The 11,158-nt window shown below is 28.7% G+C and overlaps 1 protein-coding gene across 1 annotated transcript; it reads left to right on the top strand.

Moving 5' to 3' along the window:
- Nucleotides 1–5,347: 5,347 nt before the first annotated feature.
- Nucleotides 5,348–9,706, top strand: LOC108450665 (uncharacterized). Its single transcript, XM_017748387.2, has 3 exons — nucleotides 5,348–5,782; nucleotides 6,018–6,072; nucleotides 6,543–9,706. Exon 3 carries the CDS (start codon nucleotides 6,606–6,608, stop codon nucleotides 9,564–9,566), a length of 2,961 nt encoding a protein of 986 aa, XP_017603876.1. The 5' UTR covers nucleotides 5,348–5,782; nucleotides 6,018–6,072; nucleotides 6,543–6,605; the 3' UTR covers nucleotides 9,567–9,706.
- Nucleotides 9,707–11,158: the final 1,452 nt, after the last annotated feature.

Genomic DNA, 11,158 nt, shown 5'->3' with positions numbered 1-11,158 from the left:
ATGTAAATGCAAAATATTTCAAATATACAACGATAAAATATACTAACAAAATTTAAATATATGAATAATTAAATTTACAAGTAAAATATTAATAAGTGATTTGAAAAAATTAAAGTGGGTTTTTCCAATCATTTTAACAAAGTATAAATTTAAATATCACCTAATTTTAGATCGTAAAACAAAGAAAGAAATATATGATTATACCAAAAAATAATCTACTAGTAAAATAGCTTTTATAGCTAAGTAATATAGATTTGATTTATTTCAATTATACATAGAGATATTAGATGGTTAGATTGTAACCCAACATGCATCCCATTTTGATAAGGTCGAAAAAATTTCCAACAATTTTCCCAAATTATTGCAAGGTTGGTTGGGCCATGCTGCCTAAAGGTCGACAAATCTTAATAAATATATATATGATGTTGATTGATCAAACACTTATGATGTTGACTGTTTTATTTTTTCAATGCCCCACTTATCTTTGAAAATATTGTAATTCAACGCTCCAAACTTGTTTCGCCTCCAAAACAATATGCATATTTCAACAAAAGAAAAAAAAAGCAATATATATGAGGATAATTATTTTATTCACATTTTAATTGATATTTAAAATAAAATGAAAATATATGATATTTTTAAAATTTTTCTTTTGAAACTATCATTAATGTATTAATAGAAAATAAAAACATCATATTGTAAGTGAATTTTTATATTAAAAATATATTTATCAAAATTTGTTCATAAATGAAATGCGGAGATATCTGTAAATTTTAAGTTTTATCCTTAAATATTCTTTTAGTTATCTTATTTAAAAATTATAAAAATATTTAATTTTATAAAAATATTTATTACTTTTAAAAGTTGATTTTCAGAGATTTTTTAAAAAAATTGAATTGATGCATGACATAACACGAATATTTAAATATAGTATTGATACATGAAAATCTCTTAGATGAGTTTGATTAGGGTGAATGTATCTAATAGGTCTCTCCATTATAGGATTTGATCAAATTAATTTTTTATTATTAAATGGGTCAATTTAGTTTTTTACTATTAAAAAGAATTAAATAAGATCAAATTGGAATGAAATTAATATTTATTGTTTAACAAAGTTAATGTTTTTAAAGCTTTTATGGTTCCGTAAATGACATCTTTTTCTAGAATTAAGCTGTAATTGAAAAAAATTTAGACATTTTATATAGTACATGTTAACTCTATTAAAATTTAGACTTATTTGATTCTGTTTAAATCTATTTAATAATAGAGACTAATTTAATCCAATCCTTATAATACAGGGACCTCTTAAATACTTTAACCTTTGATTAGACTAGTTAATATAATAAAAATAAAATTATATAATTATAAATATATTTACGACATTTATAATTTTAATATTCAAATTTCTAACGACCATGTTTTTAACCATAAACACCTCATTTTAAATTTATCCTTGATATTTTTAATTTCTACTTGTGGGTATTAGAGGTTCTTTCAAAATATAAAAATATGACAATAAATTTAAGATTTTTATTTCGTATTTGATGTACTATACTTTCATAAATCTAAATGTGATAAAAATATCTTTATTATTAATAAATGTGATTTATTATTTTTAAAAATAAATATGATTTACACATATCTATAATCTATAATCTATAATCTATATAAGAATGATTTTTGAAAGGAAAAAATATTAAACCGACAAAATTACATTTATTGTTATTTGTATCACTAAATTAACATTTAAAACACTATTTCTTAAATAATTATAACAAGATATTAATTTCTTGATTTTATTATAACATTATAAACAATAATTAATAATAAAATAAATTAAGTATCACAACTCTTATAGCGCATATTTTTAGTTTTTAATTAGTGATAGTGATTTATTTTAAGTAATCCTAAATTACATATATTATTTTAAATTAATTTTTATTTAATTAATGTTACATTTATATATAAATTAAAATTGCACTTTATTATAAATTAAAATCTGATAAATAATGAATTAAACTTTCATTATAATTTAAACTATTCAAATAAAAAAGAAAATATTTTTACTATTATATTAAAACTAGATAAAATTTTGACTAGATAAATTGTGATAAAATATGAAATTACACTTTATACTCATATTGAATGATATTTTTATTGTGATTTGAACTATTAAAATTTATAATTAATATCTCATTATATTTTAATTACTTTATATTACATAAAATAAAAATAAGCATTTTATTGTGAATATATGCCCAACAAAAATCACAGAAGTTTCTTTTTTTTCATTAAAAATTTTTTTACACGTGTTCAAAAGCCAACCATTGATTGATTATGATTGCAAAGAAATCAGAGCCCTCGTTAATGTCTTCTCACATGGAAGCATGTGATATCAGCCAAGTGCTACCAAAGTAGCATTTTGGACTTATTATATCTAAAAATAAAATAAAATAAAAATGCAATTAAAATGAAAAAAGTAATCATTTTAAGTCAACCGAACAGTCCTTCGGTCGATAGGAACATAATTATTTATTATGACACCAATGATTTTTTAAATACGATAAATGGTGTATTTCTTTTGTATTTTCATATTTTAATTTATTTTATATTTTAATAAAATTCATAAGTATTTTTACAAGAATAATATTTTATTACATCACATTTTAATTATTTTATATTGAATGAATAACCATATCACATTTAAAAATCTATTATTTTCCGATAAGACACATTTCAGTGTGTCCATGTTCATCTTACACTTTGAGGACCCCACATGGTAAAAATGCAAAAGAAAAGCTAACTGAAATAAGTACTGAATTGAAACTAAATAAGTCAACCAAACAGTCCTTTGGTAGATAGGGATATTATTTGTTTATTTATTTATTATTTAATATTTTTTAAGTTACTGTTTTAAAAAAAACATATTATATTCTACCATCAATATTTGATAATTCTAATTAGCATATCCGAAACAATTCAATTAGGAGAAGTTTTTATTTAGTTACTTAATTAAAAATTATAATTTAATTATTAAATTATTTAAAAGCTTTTATTGTTTGCACTCTATGTATCAATAGAAAACTTTCTTTCTCCTCATCTTCTATAATTAATTTTTTATTAAATAACTTTGGACTTTAGGAATCTTGAATCAAAATTTAGATTTTTTTCCTAATTTATAACATTTCTTATTAGATTAACTTGAATTTAATATATATTTTTTACTTGGCGATTGGTATTGATCTACCATACCAACCATTGAATCGTTACTTGAAATTTCTTGGCCAAACTTAAAAAAAAAGCTTAACAACTCAATAACTTTTAAAATAAAAAACTTTTGAATAGTTTAATGACTTGAATAAGAACTTTCAAATATTTCAATGATCAAATTGTAACTCTTTTAATTAAATGAACAAAATAAAAAATTATCCTTTAATTTATTTAGTTTTGATTAATTATCATTTTATTTTATTTTTCCATTTCATTTCATTAACCTTACATTTTAAAACCGAGAAGCAATAATATGATAAATATTATGCTCCCGTGAGCGACCAAAGAGGTTAAAAATAAACACTTTCAAACACCAAATCCATTTTACAAATTAGTGAATATTTTAAAATAATAAAATCCATTGCAAATTTCAGATAGTATAAAAATGAAATTATTAAATGTAATAATAATTTAATTGTAATATATAAGAAATTACATCACAAAAAGAATTTATTTTTTTTCTTTTACCAAGTTGCATTCAATGTGAAAGTAATTTTTTTTATGACCAAAAAGGAAGATTGGGCAGACTTTGTTAACTATTTGCAGAATAAAGATTAGTGTGGTGTTCTGTTAAATTCCCTTTTTTTTTTCTTTATCATTGTCATGTGATGTCAGTCCTTTTCCTCTACCTCTATAAATTCTCACACACAACGCTCTACTTATATTAAATTTGTATATTTTCCCCTGGGCAAATCCTTTTTAAATGTTTTTCGTAAAATTTTGTAAGTAATAATGATGTCTACCAAAACTATTTAATATCAATAATAAAATATTAATGAATTTCACTCAAACATATTTTTATCCCTAATTTTTTACAATTAAATTAACTTTTTATAGAAAAAATCAAATGATAAATGATTGTGTTAGACATAAATTGATTTAGATCAAATAATGGTTATGGTTTGTTTACTGTGTTAAATATAGAATTCCGTATCTATTCTTTAATTTGATATAATTTTGATTTTGGTTTCTCTCTTTAATATCATTGGTTAGTTGAAATAATTGATATCCTTAATTATTTTGCTCAAAATATTAAGTTTAATTTTTTTAAAAATACCCATTCCAACTTTATGCATATGTATATATATATATATATATATTGTGTTAGGAAGGTGATTTCAAGAGAAATTCACGTAATTATTTTTATCAATATAATTAAGGATTCTAATTATTTGAGATAAAGATTCTAATTATTTAAGCTAACTAATGCAATCGTAAAAGTAGATAATCAAATGATGTTAAATTAAAATATAATGACTAAATCCCAAATGTGAGCATAGTAAAAGATTGAAGCTGCAACCATTATATTATAATGACTAAAAAACCAATGTCATATGTCAAATTATAATATAATTTACATATGACATAAAAATTAATCAAAATAATTGAGAATGTTAAATATTTAGACTAACTAATATCATATGTTAAATTAAAATTTAAAAATCAAATCTCAAATGTTATTATAATAAAGATACCAAAACTACAAAATTTACCATTATAATTATAATAAGGAGACCGTAGTTATTGAATGGTTTGTGGAATTTTCAGCAAATTATCCAATAATATATTTTTTCTTGAAAATTATTGTACAAAGATATTTATAAAAAACTAAAAGAATATTTAAAACAATCAATTTGATAAAGAGAAAATAAAGAAATAATGATTGACTGAAATATGTCAATTATTAAAGGGCGATTATGACAATGTTAACTTTTGCATTGTAAATTATGAATAAAAATCATCTCAAAAAGAGTAAAACGAGAAACACTTTTGTTGGGTTTCGAAAACCAAAGTACTATGTTTGGTTCCCTAGTGGTAACCTTAAAGCCAAAGAACAGCTGAAAGCTAACAATACCACCGGCATTGGCATTGGATATTCAGTTTCTATTTTGATTTTATTTAATATTTTAGTCTTTTGTTGTAAAAATGAAATTACGTCTTTCTAAAATTTTACAATTCATTTTATGAGATTAAACCTATTATTTGTTATAAAATTTTAATTAAAAAATATACAAATATTTTTGTTAATTTTTTTATGTACATCTTATAATCATATCCAGTCTAAATTACTGTTTTTACCCACAGGAAGAACAACAGTGGACAAAAACAAAACCCCATACCATGTTCAAATGTGAATCCAGAAGCCGTAAAACACAGTGGATTTTGTCTTGTCAGCCAAAAAAAAAAAAAAAAGTGTATATATATAAAGAAGAATGCAGTGAAGTGGAGTCTATCAACCCATACCTCGTCAGGTCATCTTTTTGGGTCCCATTCCTCCCCTCTTCTTCAACGCTGTTTCTTCTTCTTTGTTAGCCCCAAAAATACTATAGACAAAGACATAGAAAGAGAAAATCTTGTTTCTATAGACATTGTGTTCTTTAAAAAGACAAGAAAAAAAGATAAGAGAAACAAGCAAAACAAGTGTGTGTGTTTTTAGGACAAGTTGGGGCTATTGGTTTTCGGATGCCATTACCAAATCTTGGGTTCTTTCTGTTTTCAACTTTTTAGTAAGGTAATCTTTGATTCTTGGCAACATTGTTCAAAATCTTTGCTTTGTTTAATCTGTTTCTAAGAATGGGTTTTTATCAAATCTAAGTTTTAATGGTTAAAACTAATTCCTTTGCGCGATTTAGCTTTGGTAGAACTTTGTCTATTTCATTGTCGAACTCGAAAATGTTATCAAATTTGCCATAAAAAATACATCTTTTTTATATATATTTTGGCTAATTATTTGCTTTGTTTTGCAGTTTTGTGAAGCTAAATTTGTTTCTGATCGATTCGGCAGACATTGTTTGAAGCCAAGTAAGTTCCTCAGATCTGAAAATTGCTTCTTTAGATCTGTAATGTTCTAGAGCTTAAACTCTACTCATTACTTTCATGTTTCTCTTTTCATTTTTTTGATTTTTCGAACTATGTCAGTCGGTTGTGACTTGTGAGCATCGGATATGAGTATGTTCTAATGTATCAAGAAAAATGACGAGTCTTTGAATAAATCTATGCTTCAATTTAGCTTTCTTTAAAGCCATTTTTGTTAGTCTGATTCATATTCTTTGTGTTTCAAAGATTTGAAATATTTATTTCTGAGTTTTGCTTTGAAAATGTATGAATTTGGTGTCTGTAATTGTTAGTTTTTTGTTTACTATAATGACATTGATGTTTGTTAAACTAAAACATCGCTGGTATGGATTTGGTTTCGGACAAAATAAATACATGTCTTTCTTTGGTGTTTTCATGTTTTCTTATTGTTTAATTTCAATCCCTTTTTGTTTCAGATTGGCTTCTCATACATTGATTGCACTTATGGGATCTGGCTCGAGAGAGGAAGTGTCTTAAATATGGATCTCGGAGAAGATAGCGGCCGGTTGGGGTCGCTACCGACAACAACGTCTAGAACTATGTCATCATCTTCGTCGGCATTCTTTTCTGCAAATCAGTCACCGTTCTTTTCCCCGAGATCATCGACCTGTCAGTTGTCTGAATCAGCACGGTTTGATGTTCAATGTGATAGTACTAATTTAAGTGCTGATCCTCCAAGTTCGAGTTCTGGAATTCCAGATCCTAAATGCCTTGCAAATGTTGGATTTGCTGTTTCGGACGTGTCATTAATGCCGGCTGCTTGTGTTTCAAGTGATTTCCCGAAATTCGACCACTCATCATGCACTTATGGCCATTTGCATGACAATGGTTTTTCTGGTATTATAGAGAAACACAGAAGGCATATGAGAAGCCATGATATGATGTTTTCCCCTGTTCCGATATCATTATCGTCTTATCAGCAAAGCAGTTACGATGTTTACATCGGGTTACATGGTCGGAAACCTTCCTTGCTGAGGTTCACGAATTGGCTCCGTGCTGAATTGGAAGTTCAAGGGTTGAGTTGCTTTGTATCCGATAGAGCTCGTTTTAGGAACTCGCGTAAGCATGGACGTATAGAAAGGGCAATGGATGTTTCTTCCTTTGGTGTTTTGATTCTAACAAAGAAGTCATTCAGGAATCCATATACTATTGAGGAGCTTAGATTTTTTTCGAGCAAGAAAAACTTGGTTCCGATCTATTTTGATTTGAATATGGGTGATTGTCTTGTCCGGGATATAGTTGAGAAGAGGGGAGAGCTATGGGAAAAACATGGGGGTGAGTTATGGATTTCGTATGGAGGATTGGAGAAGGAGTGGAAGGAAGCCGTTAATGGCCTTGTTCGAGCCGATGCATGGAAACTGGAAGCTCTGGAGGGTTGTTGGAGAGACTGCATATTACGAGCTGTAACCCATTTGGCAATGCGGTTAGGAAGACGAAGTGTTGTAGATCGGTTAACGAAGTGGAGAGAAAAAGTAGACAAAGAGGAATTCCCGTTTCCTCGAAATGAAAACTTCATCGGCAGGAAGAAAGAATTGTCTGAGCTAGAATTTATACTTTTTGGTGACATTTCAGGAGAATCCGAAAGAGATTATTTCGAACTTAAGGCTAGATCAAAGAGAAAGCATTTGACAATCGGGTGGAGTAAGAGCAGATCATTGGAGGAAAGACGTAGGGAATGCAATTGGGAGAATGGTAGTCGAAAGGGTAAAGAACCAGTCATTTGGAAGGAGTCGGAAAAGGAGATTGAGATGCAAAGCACCGAAAGGCAGCGCTATCAAAGACCAAGAAGCAGTGGACGGAATTCACGAAGAAAGAGACCAGCGAAATTCATATATGGAAAGGGTATTGCCTGTGTAACGGGGGACTCCGGAATAGGGAAGACTGAGCTTCTTCTCGAGTTTGCCTACAGATATCACCAGAGGTATAAGATGGTTCTATGGATAGGTGGGGAAAGCAGGTACATTAGGCAGAATTATCTAAATCTCTGGTCGTTTTTGGACGTCGATGTCGGGGTTGAAAACTGCATAGACAAAAGGCGAATGAAAAGCTTCGAGGAGCAAGAGGAGGCGGCCATTTCTCGCGTCCGAAAAGAGCTAATGAGAAACATACCTTTTCTGGTGGTGATTGATAATTTGGAGAGTGAAAAGGATTGGTGGGATCAAAAGTTTGTAATGGATCTTCTTCCTCGTTTTGGCGGAGAGACTCACATTCTAATATCAACTCGCCTTCCCCGTGTGATGAATTTAGAACCTTTAAAACTCTCGTACTTGTCTGGAGTAGAGGCAATGTCATTAATGCAGGGAAGTATAAAAGACTACCCTATTGCAGAGATCGATGTTCTCAGAGTCATTGAGGAGAAAGTCGGAAGGCTAACTTTGGGCCTAGCGATTGTAGGCGCAATCTTATCCGAGCTACCTATAAATCCGAGCCGGCTACTGGATACCATCAACCGGCTGCCCTCGAGAGACTTCTCATGGAGTGGTAGGGAAGCTCATTCATTGAGGAAAAACACATTCCTCCTGCAACTCTTCGAGGTATGTTTTTCGATATTTGATCATGCGGATGGCCCAAGGAGTTTAGCAACGAGAATGGTTCAGGTGAGTGGTTGGTTTGCACCTGCTGCGATTCCGGTTTCCCTGTTAGCACTAGCTGCTCACAAGATACCTGAGAAACATAAAGGAACCCGGTTTTGGAGAAAACTATTATGTTCCTTGACTTGTGGTTTTTCTTCGTGTTACTCCAAAAGATTCGAGTCTGAAGCATCTTCCATGTTGCTAAGATTTAATTTAGCAAGAAGTAGTACCAAGGAAGGTTATATCCATTTCAACGAAGTCATCAGGATGTACGCTCGGAGGAGAGGAGTTACAGGAGTTTCACATGCCATGGTTCAAGCTGTAGTAAGTCATGCGTCATTATCCCACCACTCAGAACATATATGGGCAGTATGTTTCTTGCTATTCGGATTTGGAAATGATCCAACAGTTGTTGAGCTCAGGGTGTCGGAATTATTGTACATTGTCAAAGAAGTGATTTTGCCTCTTGCAATTCGGACATTCATGGTATTCTCCCGGTGCAGTGCTGCTCTGGAACTCCTCCGACTATGCACCGATGCTTTGGAGGCTGCAGACCAGGCATTTGTTACCCCAGTCGAGAAATGGTTGGACAAATCACTTTGTTGGGGGCCTATCAGAACGAACGCGCAATTGAATCCATGTCTTTGGCAGGAACTGGCATTAACGAGAGCCACCATGCTAGAAACCAGGGCAAAGTTAATGCTAAGAGGGGGGCAATTCGACATAGGAGATGACCTAATCCGGAAAGCCATTTTTATTCGGAACTCGATCAGTGGTGAGGATCATCCGGATACAGTATCCGCTCGTGAAACTCTAAGCAAACTCACCCGGCTTCTAGCAAATGTTCAAGCTCATACTTCACCATAGATCCCTATATTTCTTTGTTAGCAAAATTTACAGTGTAGATTATACAAAGTTTACAAATAAAACTCTTGTAAACAGCAATTCATAGAATATTTTTTATACCATTTTAACTTTGAATGAGATGCCTTACAGTTTTGAATTTACATTGTGTTTGAAATCTACTGATTCAATCTCCCAGGAAGTTCAATTCTTGTAATTTTGGAATGGGTATACCTATGCTCCTGAGTTATTTGAGTTTAATTTGTGAATCGAATTTGACATGGATATTTCTTTTCGAGTGGGATTAAGCCTAAGTCTTAAATATCGAAAATATGAAGTTAAAAATCCTTTACATATTATTACAGAGTTTTTGAATAAATAATAAATGAAAATATTTTTTACAGGAAAATCATTAAAATCAAAGAAAATTCAATTTTTTTTTAAATATGAAACAAATAAGTCTAAATGGACTTGGAATTAAAAATTAAATTATTAAGAAATACAATTACAGACTTCAAAAACATTGGTAGGAGAATGCATTCGATTGAATCTTAAGAGATCCAACATATTCACCGTGAAGGGAATAGATGTGTGAATCACTTAACTAATTTGAAACAAGAGAATCTCAAAGCATTTCACCGTTGTTACAAGCATATTGCTTGTGGAAGGGTATTATTGGATTTTAGTTTTATGTTTCGTTTTGAACTAATAAAATAAAGTGGATATGTATGATACATCAATTTTTTTAAAAAAAAATCATCATACAAAATATGTCATACTACAAAAGTAACATGAATATAATATGAATAAGTAATTCAAAATTTATATGAATATTTAATAGGTAAAGTAGTAAAATGTTTTTGATTAAACCTTCGTTAATCTTGGTTATATTCGGTTTTAATTATTTTATATAAATATTTTAAGTAAAAGATAAAAATATTATTATTTTTATTAAAATAATTTTTAAGTAATTTTATTTATTAAGTTAATGTTAAGTTTGCTCATAACATCAATATAGTCAAATATATAATAGAATATTAACTTATGTTGCACTTATGATATGAGTTAAAATATTTATGTAACAAATATATTTATAAAAAATGATATTAAAAACAAAGGTTAACTATAGAAGAGATCATGAATTATTTTTTCTTTTTGGTTAATTAATTATGAAAAGTACAAAATGGTCACTTAAGTATTCAATTTTATTCATTTGGTCATTAATTGACTAACATAAAAATGAAAACACCTAAAAATTCAATATAGTTAGGTGATCAAAAAAGACAAAATCGAATAATTGGGTGACTATTTTGTAACTTTTCATAATTGAGTAACAGAAAAAAAAAATTATAGTTGAGCGACTACTAATATAATTTACTCTAAAAGCAAAAGATGCATTAGTTAAAATGGTAAAGTTGAGATGCGAAAAACAATATTGTCTTAGGTTTAAATCTCGGTGTTTTTAAGATTTAATATAAAAATATAAAAAGAAAAAATATCCTTGTAATAGCATCTATTACTTAATAAAAAGAATAAATTTTGATAATTTTATAACGTAATCGACACCTAATTAATAGTCACACTAACTTAGCCAAAGACGTGAATAATAATATGTA

Source organism: Gossypium arboreum, chromosome 5, assembly GCF_025698485.1.
Source record: "Gossypium arboreum isolate Shixiya-1 chromosome 5, ASM2569848v2, whole genome shotgun sequence".
NCBI lineage: Eukaryota > Viridiplantae > Streptophyta > Magnoliopsida > Malvales > Malvaceae > Gossypium > Gossypium arboreum.
This window is presented reverse-complemented; position numbering and strand designations above follow the sequence as displayed.

Excerpts from the sequence above, each read along its gene's own strand:
- LOC108450665 (XM_017748387.2), top strand. The coding sequence starts at position 6,606 with ATGGATCTCGGAGAAGATAGCGGCCGGTTGGGGTCGCTACCGACAACA.